At 43.1% G+C, this 16,563-nt stretch overlaps 1 protein-coding gene across 1 annotated transcript in view; it reads left to right on the top strand.

Annotated features, from left to right (window-relative positions):
- LOC138581135 (fer-1-like protein 4) overlaps positions 1-16,563 on the top strand; it is a 1,598,034-nt gene that overhangs the window by 544,067 nt on the left and 1,037,404 nt on the right. The window contains exon 16 of the mRNA XM_069652231.1: positions 10,900-11,008. Within this exon, the coding sequence (XP_069508332.1) occupies positions 10,900-11,008 (109 nt within the window). The remainder of the gene's footprint in view (positions 1-10,899; positions 11,009-16,563) is intronic.

The raw sequence follows: 16,563 nt of genomic DNA, 5'->3' as shown, positions 1-16,563 counted from the left end.
ACTCACTATACTATAAACCGGAGAAGAGTTTTCTACCCCCAGAAGGTTTAGCTTCAAATGGCTTCCCTGAAGGGCACTCGCCTAGCGTACAGGTGGGAGAGTGGTTTCCAGTGGAGACTAACAATTATTCGTCAGGTCCCCCAGCAAGAAAACACATCAGGTACGTCCAATCGCTGACAGATTGTGACGTTAAATAGAACAAGCATTGGCAATGGCAACAGTTTGGGCTTTTGTGTAAGCATGGAAATACACTTGCCAGCCACTGACAAAGTGGTATTAACTGCCCATTGATGGTAGTGGGTGCAACATGGTGCGAGTACCTGGGCATATAATAGCAGCGCCTGGCAAATGCCTAATATTTATATACATGCCAGGACTTCATTGAAGGACACATAGTGATTATAAATCAAGTGGCTGAAGGCAGAACTAGTTAAGACATTTTTATTACACCAATTTTGGTTTTCCAGCTCCAATTAAGTAATTAACTCTCAGAAGACTGGTTTGAAAAAACACTGGCAGGCACTTTGAGCATAACGTTGGATGGTGAGGTTGATTAAAGCGAGCTCAAAGAGGTCCCGTGAGGAGGTGTTTTGGGTGTATAGGGGCAGGAACTGGGTGTAAAGGGCCATAGGATTTAGCATGGCCATGGGCAGTCAATGGATGGGCAAATAATCAAACAATACCCACAAGCGTTATGTCCCTCCTCATATGTGATTACCCCCATATGTGCTCTAATGCAATAGTTTCAGCTTATAGGTGGCGCTAAAGTGGCACCTCATAGCCCAAACTAAAAATAAAAATTGGACCAAATGCAGTTTGTGGTTGCCGTTGAAGCCCTTATCTTGGAGGTGCAAACCGTTAAGTCAGAAAACCTCACCTGGAGGTATATGGTTACCATGCAAGACACCTTTCTGGATTCTTGTACTGTCCAGTACATGTTTAAACCCCATTTTCTTTCAACCGATCAAGCCAAGGCATGCCACATTGTTCAAAACCTGGCTGCAAACACCCTTGCATGGGCCACACCTTTGGTTTACTCCAACGACCCTCTGTTAAACAACTATCAAGGATTTGTGACTAGCTTGAGAGCCATATTTTGTTGTCCCGAGCTGACTTAAACATCACAAGAAACTCTGTTAGACATCCGCCAGGGTTCTACGGACATCCTTTCCTACATGACTCACTTCAAAGAACTGCCTGCTGACACAGCCTGTCCTGAAGCCACCTTCATCACTCTGTTTTGTCGTGAGTTGGGCGAACAGCTCAAGGGTGAGTTGACCAGGGCTACTTGACCAAGTAGTTTGGCTGAACTGATTACCATAGTCCTTCAGCTAGATTACCGACTTTAGGAACGCCAAAAGGAAAGGAAAAAAGAAAGAACAGGCATCCCTTCTCTGTGAATGCACCTCGTTCAGTCCCTTCAGAAGACTGCGCCCCCATGCAAATAGGGGCAGCTCATTGACTGCTATCAAAGGAAGAAAGAGCCAGACAATGAAAATTAGGGTAATGCATGTACCGTCCTTCTCCACAATATCTAGTAAAGGATTGCCCTTTGGCACATACAAGGCATTCGGAAATCGCTGCCACCCAGACCTGAAAGGGACACTCAAGCTTGTGCGTCAATATGCACACAGTCCCTCAGTATCTACACCTAAAACCCTGGAAAACTCTGTCAGCCAGGTGGTCTTCTCCAAACCACCAATTAATTTCAGGACACCATTATGCACCATGCACTGGTAGACTTTGGAGTGACTGTTTTTTATATGGACGATGCAGGGGCTAAACTGCACAATATTCCTTGAGTGACCAAAAATGAGGCTCAACCTATGGAATGGGTTGACGGGCCACTGCTAATATCCATACCAGTTGTTGAACAAACTGAAGATCTTGTACTAACCATAGCTGGACATCAGGAAAAATTATCCTTTGATCTTATCCATGCAGCCCATTATCCAGTGATACTTGGTCTTCCCTGGCTTATGCAGCATACCCATATACCAACTGGTCTGCTGCTGGCACAGTTTTCTTGGGTTCTGAACACTGTGCACAACAGTGCACTGTGAAACAACAGGAAAACGTACCCATCCCTCTAATTGAACATACCGCCAACTCTACAACTGCCTCTTTTGGGAACCTTTAGTTGATTCCTAAGATGCACTTTAAATACGCTGATGTCTTCTCCAACTATCAAGAAAGGGGACTGCCCCTTAACCGTCCTAAGGACTGTTCAGTCAATATCGTCCCAAATAGTAAAATACCATTTGGAGGGTATAGCGTTCTTACATCGACTGTTGTAATTTCAATGGGTTTTTTTATGAGTACATTTTACAAAAATAACTCATTGAAATATATAAAGGGTGTGGGGGATTGGAAAAGTATATATAAGGGGTGGGGGTGGTTTCGGGAATAGGTAAAAAAACATTGGGGGATGGGTGGCTTGGGTGGGGAACCCCCCAAAATAAAAATAAATCAATTTTGTTGAGTTTTTTCGGTAAGAAATACTTGTAAAAAACATTGAAATTGCACCCGTCGATGAAAAGACATAGAACCCATTTGGACACTTGTTTATTCTTTACCTGCCAGAAAAGAATGCTCTAAGTGAATATCTTTAGCAAATCAAGGAGACTTCAGTGGGGAGAACGTTTGCCCCCAGTTTGGCACATCTATTTGTAAATACATTTGAAAATAAATGTATTTGGATCGAGACTAATAGGTTTTGACATCAGTTATGCTTTATCAATGTTACATTGACTATATCCTTATTATTTTGCGAGGAGATATAAACCAACACATAGTCAAAGAATTAAGTTGGTTTGTGTGTCACAAGAGGTGGGTCTATGGAACAAAAGTTGGCCGTACGTGAACAAAATGAATATACAATCTTCAGCACATACACAAGGACTTAATGATATTATCAACTGGCCCTATTTAATATGACTCTGCTTTCTGCAATACTAATTATACAGCATTTTAGGGGCTCAGTGCCTTGAAAATGAAGTACTGCACATCTCATTTTTGGAAACATCTGGCTCAATATGATCTGCTTCCATGCGATAAAATTGCTTTGTCTTGTACATGAATGGAAGGTCGAAAAGCTGAATTAATTACATTATTCTGTTACCGTGCAGTGCACATTTTGCTCATACAAATACATCTAAGTTTAGCGGTCTAGAGACCACACGAAACAGCAACAGCAATATATTTTACAATGACATCCCGTTTCTCACGTGACCGGAATAATATGTTAACAGAGGTGTGCCCAGTGAATGGCAAATGCTTCGTGAAAACGCTGTGATCTGGCCATTTTACATGTTTATTAACAATGCAGATTAAAACTGCATCTCGAATAAGGTGAACATTAAATCATCTGGCTAGAAGAACTTAACGTGTATCGTGGTTGGCCATTGTTAAATATAAAGTTAATGTTGTTAATAGTAGGTCTGTTATATTATAGACATTGGATGCATGGAAACTTGAAAGAAACTACAGATTATTGATAAAAGGGAAGGGTTGTTTCCCCTCAAGAAATCATTAACACTATACAGAGAGTCCCTCTGCCCTGACCCTTTTGGATTATGGCATTACTTCTATAGGCACACGTGCAATGTTTAATCCAGTATTCTTCTGGATAAGGGTTTGGTGCCAACCAGGTCTGTAGAAATGCAAGGAGGCTTTGATCTCATTTCCCTAAGTGGAGGTAAAGGACTTAAATGTTTTTCTGACATTAGGTCTATGTTATACTATCTTGATATGGGCATGCTGTGGAGCAACCCCTTCGACTGCTGTCATTTGTATTTGATTAGAGCCAAAAGCACTGCTAAATGGAGAGCCATGGAATATCTTCTTGCAGAAGCTGCCAAGTCCAAATTAGGTTGTGTATATATCATGAACAGTTATGATCTTGCTTTTAAGTCTTATTTAGATGATATTTCCCCTTCATTCCAGCGATCCTTGTACACTTGCCTGCAGTTGGGCATTTTTCTTGTTGCCACATTGACTTATGTGTGACACCTTGTAGCATCGGATTTATGTCCTATATGTGGGAAATCAAAAGAAACTGTCCAACATTTCTTTCTGTTATGTGACAAGTCAATAGGCCTACGATGCTTGTATCTAAAACCTGTTCTTAGAGATGCTGGCACTCACACTTTACCTTCTGCTGTTGTTTTCTGTTGTTTTTAATCTCCCCTGTAGTGATTTTTGCAACAGATCACTGTAGCTGTTGGACGTGGCTATTGAGGAAGACATTTCAGACTGTGATATGTGAAATTTGTTTTTAATCAAGGTTACAAGCTTGACCCCCCTTGCGTTTTTACTCTGTACTACAATATTCATTGTTTTATTTGTGGAAAATCGACAATTAATGTGAACAGCTTCTTTTTGTTTTAGTCATGTTTTAGTTTGTTAGACTTTTATACTGTAACTTGAGGGTACTTTTAACAAATAAATGTTTTCTGACTAAATATAGAGGGAGTTTGAGGTAAATGAAAAAGTTTTGGTTGATTTGCAGAGCTATAATTTAACTAAAGAATTACAGACATGTATTTATTATGCTTGTTTGACATTGTACTGATGACAAATTCTGCAATTATAGACATTTGGCCAGTCTCTCATACGTGTCGTCCCCTACACTATTCAGGTACATTTATGGGTAATAGATTTTCATTTCCATCCACTTGCATTTGAGTAAGATACTGTTTGAATATCATTCTAAAATGACATGTGATTAAAGTTTTCCACAAAAACGTTTGATACATCAATTCAGCCCCGAGGAAGACGAGGCTGGTGGCTAATCGTCGACACTAGCTGACACCCATGCCATATGAAATAAAAGGCTGGGTAGTCTATAATAAAAAAAACAGAAATATAGTTGGCACTTTAGCATGGTGGCACCTTTTTGCTTAATGTATTATGGCACATGCTTTTTAGGATTTTGGGCACCTTTATGCAATCTGAAGCACTTTTTGACGCTTGAGTCTTTTTATGTGTGTGTGTGCATCTTTCCTAAATTATAGGCCCACTGTGATAAAATGTACATGGGTGTGCAAAAAGAATGTTTATTTGTGTTGTAAATTATTTCAGTTTTGTATCCATTGTATTTGTTTTGTGTAAATCATTGATGATTCAATATGTAACTTTATGTACTTATAATGACGAAGTATGTGGTCATGAGTGAAGGAATACAAACTGGCATCATCAACTTAGGTATATGATGTATACAAATTCATGTGGATGAGATATTATGTTTGCAAACATTATATATTTGACTTATTTATTTATTTATATTTATATAGCGCGCAAACAGCCCAGGGGCATTGAGGCTCTGTTACTTGCAAGAGCTTAGTTACAAAGGTACAGGAATGGTAGCAGTCGTTGACACATTATGAATACTACAAAACATAATACGGTTGTTACAGACATTGCACTTGGTCATTAGATTACAGTTTATGCAGTGGGTCATATGTTAAGTATTCATGCTGATGCAAAGGACCTTATGTGAAGAGGGTGGTTTTCATAGCTTTGCGGAAGGCGATGAGGGAGGCCTCACCTCGGATTGTGGGAGGTAGGGCATTCGAGTGAGTGGGTGCAAGATATGGGACTTAGATAACTATAGAAGAGGAGGTCATACCACCTTGTGAATTTGTGGTCTGAGTGTATGAACATTAGAAAAACAAGATAAACCAAGGATATTTTTAATATAAGCCCACAAAGTAGTTTGTGTATGTGACAAACTCGATACCCTCAAGCAGTCCCCTTGAAAAGCATCAAATTCCCTGCTGTGCTGAAGACTCTGATTGGGATATTCTCTCTTGTGGGGTTTCCTCAGGTAGTCATTTCTGACAGGGATTCCAGCTTCTTATCTCCATATATGAAGGTTATTTGGGAGGAGTGTGGGTGACTTGAAAGTTCTCTACAGCTTTCAATTCCAAAATAAATGTACTTGTGGGGAGATTCGTCAAAACTCTGAAAGGCATGATAAATGGCTTCAAAGAGCATCTGAGGATAAAGAGGGATCTTCTCCTGCCTTGCCTACTGATGTGTCACAGAACAGAGTGGGGTTCACTCCCTTTGGAATTCTGTTTGGCCACCCTGTCAGGGGTTCCCTAAGTCTGGTGAGAGAAGGACGGAAGGATAACCACTGACGTCCTAGTCACAACATAGTGGATTAAGTACTTGGGTTGAGGTCCACAATAGCCCGGTATATGCAACAGTACCAGAAAAATGTGAGGCTCAGTCAAGAATTGATGAATCACAGGCATGACTGTAGGCAAATGTTACAGAGTATATACTCCAGGACCGGATGCAGTGTTTTTAATGAGGCCAATTCCCTCGTTTGTACATTTCTTGTGCCCCCCCCACACCCAAGGATGTTTTTGTTGAATTTCTTTGTATTTAACTTGTGTGTTGTGGAATAGGGGATTGTGGCATGGGGGTGGCAGGGTGAGGTGGTGGGGGTGGGTTAGATGGGGGTTGGAGAGGAGCCCCCGTTTAAAAAGAAATTATTACTAAAACAACCACCAGGAAAATGCACAAGTAATGTGCAAATGAGGGACGTGAACTTGTTAAAAATACGTACAAACCCCCAGGACACTTAGTCTGGGTAGAGTAACCTGTCAAACCCAGAACACTTTAGGATAAGTGGGATGGACCCTACACAGTCCTTTAGAAAACCAACAAGGTTAACTACCTCATTGATACAGAAGCTTGTAGGCAAATACATAGTGTCTTTCAAGTGAACCAGCTGAAACCTCATTATAGCAGGGAGGTTTGGTGCTGGTTCTGTTGACAGATGCGAAGTGTGATTCCCTACCACACTTGCTACACACAAGAGAAGGGTATGTAGAGTGTGTGCAAATCTCTTCTCACTTGACAGAACAGCAAATGCAAGACTAAGAGCCGCTGCTGGGCCAGTTTTCAGGGTTTTTTGCACTGACGACAGGTCGTAGAGACTTGCCTGTCCATGACATTGAAACAGAAGACGGCCAGCCAGTGAATAGCAAAATGGGCCAGATTTCTGACATGGTAAGAGACACTTTCAAGTTGGAAGTTTCTACAATGTTGGCCCTGGGGTAATTGAGCCATCCAAAAGCCCATGGGCTAGCCATATGGTGCTGGTGCTCAAATGTCAAGCCATGGGCCAACTGAAGTCCACATTTGTGTGGACTACAGAGGGCTCAACTCTGTGAAAAATACAAGAGATCACCATATACGTGGTGCAGATGAGCGTATTGATACGTTGGGCATTTCCAAGAACATGAATACCTTTGACCTCACCGCTGAGTACTGTCTGGTTGGCCTGAATGACAAAGAAAAAGAGAGGTCAGTCTTTTCCACCATAGATGCACCCTATCATTTAAATATCATGTCTTTTGGGTTACAAAATGCTCCTACCACCATTCAGAGGATGCTAATTCGGGTCCTATCTTGCTTGGATGGCTTCAACATTGCCTATTTAGATAATGTTGTAGTATTCAGCCACACCTGGGAAGAACATTTTTCTCCCATCGGAAAAAGGTATTGAAGCCCATGCAGAATTCTGGCTTGACTATCAAGGCATCCAATTTGCCAATAGAACAGGGTACTGTGAATAATGTACGATACCAAGTGGTCATTGGGTGGTGGTAAGAAACAGCCTCGCCAGAAAAAAGGGGGGAAGTAGTCCAGAATATGGACATTCCTACCACTCAGACGTAGATGAGGACATTCATCGGCCTCTCTGAGTATTGCTGGTCTTTCACCAAGGGGTGTGGTGCCATTGCCCTTCCCTTACATTACCTAAAGTGGGACTCTTGCCAAGCAAGCAGCCTTTCAGAACCTAAAAGAGGATTGTGCAGAGCTCCAGTTCTAAACATCCCAGACTATGAGAGGAATTCATAGTTCTGACACATACCTGTACATTTGGAATTGGAACAATTTTAGCAAAGGTAAACCCAAAAGGGGTTAAACAGCCTGTTGCCTACATTAGCAGGTGGCTGACTAAAATACAAAGAAACTGGGCCATAATTGAGAAAGAGGCATTTGCCTTTGTGTGGGCTGTATGTATGTTGAACTCATCAATTTCTGGGTCTCACTTTACTGTCCAGACTGGCCACCGGACTCTCAGGTGATTAGTGGCTATGCAAAGGAAAAACACAAAGCTTTTACATTGATCCCTATCTCTACAGGGATTGAATGTTTAGCTGCAGGCTTTGTGGTAGAAGGCCATCTACAAATGTACACTAACCTGAGCTTTTTTGACTTTTGCTATGTGAAATGATTCTGGTTTCCTCCCCCAGAAAGTGGGCTCTGCTAATCAGGTCTCACTTTCTAATGCTTCATGATAAAATTGCCTAACACACATGTGTACTGGGCCACGGCTACCGACACCAGCAGCTGCAGTGAGATTTGGCAGCTATAGAGTAACTACTAACTACTTTTCCAATAGCAATGAGCTGTCTTTATCGTTTAATTAATTTGTCAGTGGGCACCCATGATTCAAATGATATAAACCTGTGTATCCTCAAGGCCTGGTGGTGGTATTTTGGTAAGATATAACTGTATATAGTTTAATGTAGTGGCCTAAGCAGAGTTAAGTTATAAAAGGCCAAACCCATCTGATCTGATTGTATTATCAGCTGGTTTCCTGCGACTCTTGAAACTGTCAGACCATTGGTGCAATTCTGTCTAGGGTCTCACAACAAAATGCTGGGCCCAGGCCTGGAGGCCCTTTTATTCTCTGTTGGGAATTCTGGACACATTTCCAGAGGAACAGATCCCACCCCAGGTTAGGGCAGCGGTGAACTAGTGCTTCAAGTGCGGCTCTGCCAATGCAATGGGGCAATCATACAGGAAGGATAATCACTGCAGTATTTTTGATCTTAGTAAGACAGAGGATGTGGGAAGCATAGTGTAGCTTAGCAGAGGATCTGTGTCCAGGGGAAATACCCTGCCATGCTGTGCTTCCTTCCTGTGCTCCCTCCTACCTTCCTGCAGTCAAGGCATTCTCAGAGCAAACATCATAGCGCAACACATTTGTTGCGGCACCAAGGATTGGAATGAACCAATATGTTTTAGAAAACTGACTATATAAGGGGGTGAAAATCCTTCCTATCTGAATCATCTTTGGACTCATCTTGAAGAAACATCCAGAAGAATCCTCTCTAATAAGGATTTCCCTGGAAACATGTTGGAGTAATGTCTGCCCAAGGTCCCCAGCCACTGGGGTAAAGATTAGGATTTCCAAGGAGGGTGCCTATCTTCCCTCTATTCACTTGAGGTGAACATTTGAAGTGACCTGCTTCTGGAATACTGGTATCCTGGACTTGGTCTGCTTCAATAAACCTGGGAAGGCAGAAGAAGGACTTATACTTTCCTCAGATATCCTGGACAGGACCTCACAGCACCCAAGGATACAAGGTGGCTCCATCTGTCACCCTCTGAACTTTTGAACCATTGTGAGCTGATTCAAACAACTTTGAGGTACTTAGAGCCTCTTCAAAGACCTCCATGAGCTGCTTTTGACACCATTCTACATTTTTAACCAGTTTGAGCACCTTTACCTACCTGTTTCCCAGCTTGCCTGAGTTTTGAGGGATTGCCACTGCTGAATTGTGTTGCATCACAGGATCTAGTTGAACCAGCTTGCAGCTGAAGTTGAATTGCTGCGTTCACACATTGGGTCTCATTAGGAGTTTGGAGGTAGTCATGCCGTTTTTAGCGTCATGGCTACCCCCAAACCGGGTACCCGGTCTTGGTCCCAAAAATAGGGAATTACTGGGCCATGCCAACTTTAGCGGCCTGGTAATCCCCATACTCGGGACCCAGACCTGGTACATCCCCATTCCCATTTGAGCCCTTATAGGGCTCAATGGGAATGGGGAGGATGCTAACAATGGGCCCGTTAATGACGGGCCTGTTGTTAGCACCCTGGACTGCTAGCAGGTCCCGCTCTGCACGTCTGGTCTGGCCAGGCGTCCAGAGCGGGACCCGCTGCAGACCTCGTAATGAGGCAGCACCGAATGAACGTGAACAGTGCCAATCCCTTATCGGCAATGTTCATTCTGCGGCCGCCTACCTCCTAATGAGGCCCATTGAGACCTGCCAAGCCTTCAAACTTCTTCATGCCTCGAGCCATTGCCATTTGCAGAGATGCCCATGTTGCTGTATTCCATTCAACCAGCTAACTCGATTCAGATTCAACTCACCGAAAAGCAGGAGGAAGCCCGGCTAATCTGTTATGCCCTTGAAAGAAGATAAAAGGTATAACACAGTGGTTCTGTCCTCCTGGTCTTGTTCAATGGGCCATACTAATATTGAAGAGATCAGTTTATATCTTAAGAAAACATCTTCTTGCATTTCAACTTGCTACAAAGCTATTTGCTGTCATACCCCTGTTCATCATACCCAAAGTGTCCTTTTCACTGAAAGTTCTACATTATATTTGTATTTACTTTAAGGGTTGTGTTTCTAATGTTTTTAATAGTCTTTCCTTTTAGTGTAATTAAAGTCCTATCATAATACAGTTGTTGTTTGGATGCTTCCTTTTTGGCTCACACTCCTTTTGAAGAGTATAGCATGCTCGCGGCTAATGCTACCTTAAAGAGATGAACGATGAGTACCATTCATATGGTGCCTGTTTCACCCTTTTCATTGAGATCACTGCTGGTTTAGTAGTGTGGGACTGAGTAGGAGTTTGAACAACACTACACATTCCTGTACTCATGCAGAAAAGTGGTCATATCATCACACCTTGAAATAAACAGGAAAAGTGATTTCCCTGTTTTTTTGCCACGCCCACTCGAATCCAAAAGACGCTGATAGTGTACTTTTCACATGCATAAAATGTATCTTGATGAGAACTTCAGTATTCATTTGTTTTTCTTTAACTTCAGTGACATATCTTGTTTTTCTATCATTTAGACTGCATTAGGTGCCAAAGAGGAGTTCCTCCTTTTTGCAGCCTTTTTTGAAGTTACAATGATCGACCCCAGCATTGGTAACAAACCTGTCAATTTCGAGTTATCCATTGGTAAGCATTCCTCTAATTTTGTTATGTCTTTCAGAATTTAACATGATGAAAATGTGTGGTATTATGGAGGCCTCAAACCTAGCATGTAACAAAAAAAAACGAATGCCTTGAACATACCTGCGATAAGTGTTGTACATCCCTGGGTGACGAACCCGGGCAGGCACAGTGATGTATGCTTTCACAGGCTGATGTGTGATCATACAAGGCACCATCCATTCGAATGCTGCCTTTATCCTGTTTCAGTCATTCAAGTCTGTCAAAACTTGTGTCACATTTGCAGTTGAAATAATGAATGAGTGTAGCACATTGTGAGCACGGCCACTCCATGGATTTATGCCGCCTCAGGCAAAGGGACATTTCGGAGCTGCACCCTCCCTAGTAAAGAGGCCACATTTGCTGCTTGTAAGGAAAAGTTATTGATGCCTCCTGTCTCACTGCTAATGTTACTCATAAGCCATTGCTTAGTATTACCTTCTCACTGAACTAGCCCTATTTTTGACTGCCTACTGAGAGACTTCAGCGCCAATCAGTCAATCAGTGTGAAGGAGGGGGACTTCTACTATCCACACTGAAAAACCACACCGCTCTGTGGAGCCTTAGTCTCGTGTGATCGCCTCAGACTAAGATCTTGAGAGGTTTCATCCACACTAGCGTGGGGGTGCTGCGCAGAGTGCGCAGCCAGAGCGGTCCTGAGAGGAGATTGATCGCAACCACACGCTCCTCCTGCTTATGACTTTATTTGCATTGATACTTGCAGAACCTTATAAGCTGTATTTAACAACTTGATTAATGAAGACAGTGGGCTTCATTATGAGTTTGTTGTCTGAAAAAATAAGGGTGCCGGTATCAACATACCAGCACCCTTTCCCGACCGCCAAACTAAGAGTCTGCCCGTAGGGGCACGGAACTCCCAGCGGGCCTGACCTAGAGGAAGCTCAGACCCCTACCAGCATGTCAAGCCTGCCGTGTACCGTTGACAGTGTACCGTTAGCAAAGGTGCCTGTGCTTCAGTAACCCCATTTCCATGGAGTCCTATGGGACTTCACAGGAATGCGGATTTACCATTTCTGCCGCCAGATTGATGGCGGTTCCAGGTTTAGATCTGACTATACTGTACATTCACACCTACAAAGAAATGGTGGTAAAGTACAAAGTGGAGGTTTGCAAGATGAAGCACCAACCCAAGATATTTGGAGGCGCCATCATGCGCCTGTTGGGGTACAATAACTGAGGTATAGAGTTCAAAGGCAGAAAGGCAGTAACTAGATTATATTTTTCAGAAGAGGGACCAGCAGTGCTTGGTTGGGATGACTAGCTGAAACTGAATATCAAGCTGGATCCCATTATGGATGAGCAGGTTCTATTCATAAGTGTAGGAGGAGCATTGTTGTCGAGAGAAGAGGTTCCAAGATTGTTCTTAGAAAGAATGGGAAGAACAAAAACGACATACATAAAATTCAGTTGAGAGAAGGGGCCATGCCAATCAAACACAAAGTTAGACATATCCCAGCTACTGCGAGAGTGGGACTGCAAGACTTGCTCCTGAAGATGGCGGAGGAGGGCACGATTGAGATGGTAGGATTGTCAGAGTGGGTAAATCCAGTCATTCTTATCAAAAAGCAGCAATCCAATGACATGAGAATTTGAATAGACCTTTGCAGCCTCAATATTGAGATCATAACAAAGTTACCTGTTACTGAGCATTAATGAATTGATCCTGATGATGAAGGAAGCAAAGGTCTTCTCGAAGTTGGAAAAGCGTGACCCACATCATCAAGTAAGCCGGCATAAAGAGTTGAGGTCGATGACTGCATTTATTACATGATTAAATACTTGCCGTCATACCTGGACACCGTTCAGGGTTCCCTTGGCTGCTTCAGTGTTTCAGAGAATGATGGACACTTGACTGTGCATCATAGGAATGTATCATACTTCCAAGATGATATTCGCATTCATGCTGGGGATGAAGATACTTGGAATCTGCTAAACAAAGTGCATGATGCCGGAGTGACATTACGATATGAGAAGTGCATGATTAAGGGAAAGGAGGTGGAATACCTATGGTACAAGATATCACAAGAAGGCATTAGCCCCAAGTAAAATCTGTTGCAGGCAACTGTCAAGGGCACCTGCACTGACCATCGAACTGTGGTCGGTCTTAAGCCGTGCTGAGTATTATGCAAAATTTGTTCCACGATTCTGAGAAATGACAGCACCTTTGAGGGAACTACTGAAGAAAGGGGTGGAGTATTCTTCGAAAATGGAACAGAAGGTGGTATTTGAAGAAGTACAAAAAAAATGATAATGGAAGCCCCATCCACATGACAGTTGAACCCCATGTGGAAGACCTATATCACCCCAGATGCGAGCGCCTATGGGCTTGGGGTTACTCTTACACATAGGAGAGGTGAAATTGAGAATGTTCTAGTGTTTGCTTCTAAGGCACTGCCTAAAGCAGAGAAAAACTGTTCAAAAGGAAATGCTATTCATAGAAGAGGAAATGCTTGCATCCGCAGGGGCAGTGGAGTATCAGGATGTTGTGTAGGGAGCCAAGTTTCATCTGTTTACAGGTGACAAGCCCTTGTGGACATGCTGAATCCAGGTGGTACAAAAACATCCACTCCAGGGCTAGCACGCATAGCAGCCAAGCTACAGGAATACGCATACAAAATAATGCACATACTCAGATGGAAGAATTCCCACGCCAATTGCATGTCTCACCTGCATGAACAAGTTTACAAAGATAACACGTTATTACCAGATGAGTTCATAGTGGCATCAGTGAGTGATTTAAGGAGCAAGGAATTTCTGGAGATGAGTGAGCGACACTGGTTGGAGGAATCAGCCAAAGATGAGTCGGTGCTGAAGTTGATGAGACGGGTCAAGAATGGATGGCCAGATGAAAGGGTGATTTCAGAAGGCTTGTTGCCATACTGGAAGGTAGCGGATGAGATACATGAAGAGGATGGCTTAGTATTCAGTGATGACCATGTGAAACCCCATAGCAGTAGGAAAAATCATACTTTACAGAGCTCATTCAGGGCACTTAAGCAGCAACATGATGAGGCAATTGATAAGGAAATCATACTGGTGGCCCTGCATAGACCAGGATATAAAGAACATGATGGAAAGAGGCTAAGAGGGTTTAGACAGTGACAAAATATTGAAAGTGAGGCAGGCACCTTCGTGCCAACTGAGATCCTGCAGGATTTAAGTTGATGTTCGACTTCAAAGGCCCCTTCGAAGCCATGAATACTAAGCATGAGTATGCAATAGTAATCGTGAACTATTTGTCAAAGTGGGTAGAGACAGAATGTGTGCTTGACATTAGTATGAAGACAGTGATTGACATCCTCAAGCCTCAGTTTCAAGGAGAAGGGTTACTGAAAGAGATAGTGACTGACAACGGAGTACAATTGACTTGTACTGAGATAACCAAATGTATGAATGACAATAACATAAGGCAGGATCAAGACGGCCTTATATCACCATCAAGTCAATGGACTAGTGGAAAGAACAAATTGATTTGTAAAAGTAGCCATTCAACTAGCCATTGCTTCAGGCATTCACCTACACAAGACAGTGAAAGAGGCGTGGCTGCTCACAGACTCACTCCAAATATAACCACCATGTGTCACCCTTCCATATGTTGAGAGGCAGGAGAGCTGCATCAACGTTAGTGCCTCCATGGTTGTCCCGAGTTAGGGAGGATGGCACAATTATTATCGAAGAGGTAATGCAGAGCAAGACAAGTAAGGATTACATGAAGAAGTGGATTGACAACCACAGGGCAGTTCAAAGAATTGAGGTAGATCAGGTGAAGATCAGACTACCTGGCAAGGACTGGATGACAGGGTCCCGCTACATCCAACCAATAAAAGTAATGAGGAGGGTACGAATCATGTGTGTACCTAAGATGGAAGAAGTTGGAATTAAGAGAGTTTAGCATTTTTTGCAAAAAATACCACGGAGAAAATTAGTGCACCGCTTCTCACAGAAGCAAACAACCAAAGAGTGTTGAAAATGTAGAGAGGAGAGAAATGAAAGGTGTGAACAAGGGTTGGTCTGGGACCCGATGAACAAGAGACACCGAGTGGAGGGGTCCCTCAGAAGAGCATGTAGAGTCAAGTGACATTGTTCTGACAGGAAGCAGTGAACGGGGTGATGAAGAACTTGTGCTCAACATAGGGAGTGATGGTGGCTGTGAGCAGTGGGTGAGAAAGGAAACCAGTGAAGTAAAATTATTTTGTGATGGAGTGAGTAACATCACCTTTCTCAAGAAAAGGAGTTATGTGGCTCATTAGTCTCACAAGCGCGGGGGCACCACACAGAGCTCACAGACGGAGCGAAGCTGAGAGGAGAGCAATCACATCTGCGGCACTCCTCCTGCTTATGACTTTACTTGCGTTGATACCTAGAGAACTTTCTAAGCTGTATTGAAAGACTTGATTAAGGAAGTGTCATGAACATACAGGCCTGGCCTTCCGAAACCATGGAGAATTTGCAATAGAGCTGAAACCGGAAGAAGGGTAAGAGTCGTAAGAATCTCCCAACTGTCTTACAGTTCCTGCCCCATTACCAAGAGGATCTTTTTGGGAGTGCAGAGGAGAATAGGTGGGCATCTCCTCGCGGCAGAAGGGCGGTAGGAAATGAGAACAAGAACACCAGTTATACATATGTCCTAACAGTACACTTTAATCCATTCACTACCCATAGGGAAGTATAGTCACCTGTCTTGGAGGGTAAATCCGTTGGTGAGGGAGACCTGACAGACCCAGGACAGCCTGGGCTGTGTTTAGATATCATCTTGTGGTACTGATAGATGTGTTGTGGTACTGATAGATGTAAGGTTGCACTCCTTATTTCAGTATAGTGGTTACAGTGCTTAATCCAGAATCCAGGAAAAACAGAAGGAAAAGAAAATAGGGGCTACTTATTACCTACGTAAGTGACCAGGAAGCAGGAACAGACTGCTTGGGGAAGCTTTGAGCGCTTGAGTGCTGGTTTGGCATTTGAGGTAACAGAAGTCTAGTGATTACTTGAATGCTTCGGGAAGATCTGTTTTCGCATGCAGTTTCTCTCCGGAGCATGCTGGATGCTCGGCTTTTACTGTGGAAAGCAGCAGATAATTTCCAAGGTTCTTGGGGTCTGGATCGGATAACAGACAGCGTCTCTGGCAACAACCGTCTAGTGTTGCTGATTTGATATTAGATGCGTTGCTCTTAACACGCCTTTCAAATGTAGGCGTTCTTTGTCTACTTCCGCTTTCATACCTAACTGGACGGGAAATTAATGGACAGCTATGATTAAGTGGTGTAGCGCTGTCTCAGGATTCTAAGAGGCTCCATAACGCCGGGTCCATAAGGATTGCCCGAACCGACCTTGTAACAGACGACTATTGGGGGACTTAAGTACTACGACAGGTTGAAATAACCTGACAGGAAGACAGTGCCTTCAAGTGTTGTGTGAGAGACACATGCTTGCCAGTCCACAACACGTTTCCATCTGGCTCTCCTTGGGATTTTGGTTATAGGTCAAACGATCGAGAACAAAGG

The sequence above is a fragment of the Ambystoma mexicanum genome, chromosome 3p (assembly GCF_040938575.1).
Source record: "Ambystoma mexicanum isolate Mex_15411 chromosome 3p, UKY_AmexF1_1, whole genome shotgun sequence".
Taxonomy (NCBI): Eukaryota; Metazoa; Chordata; class Amphibia; order Caudata; family Ambystomatidae; genus Ambystoma; species Ambystoma mexicanum.
This window is presented reverse-complemented; position numbering and strand designations above follow the sequence as displayed.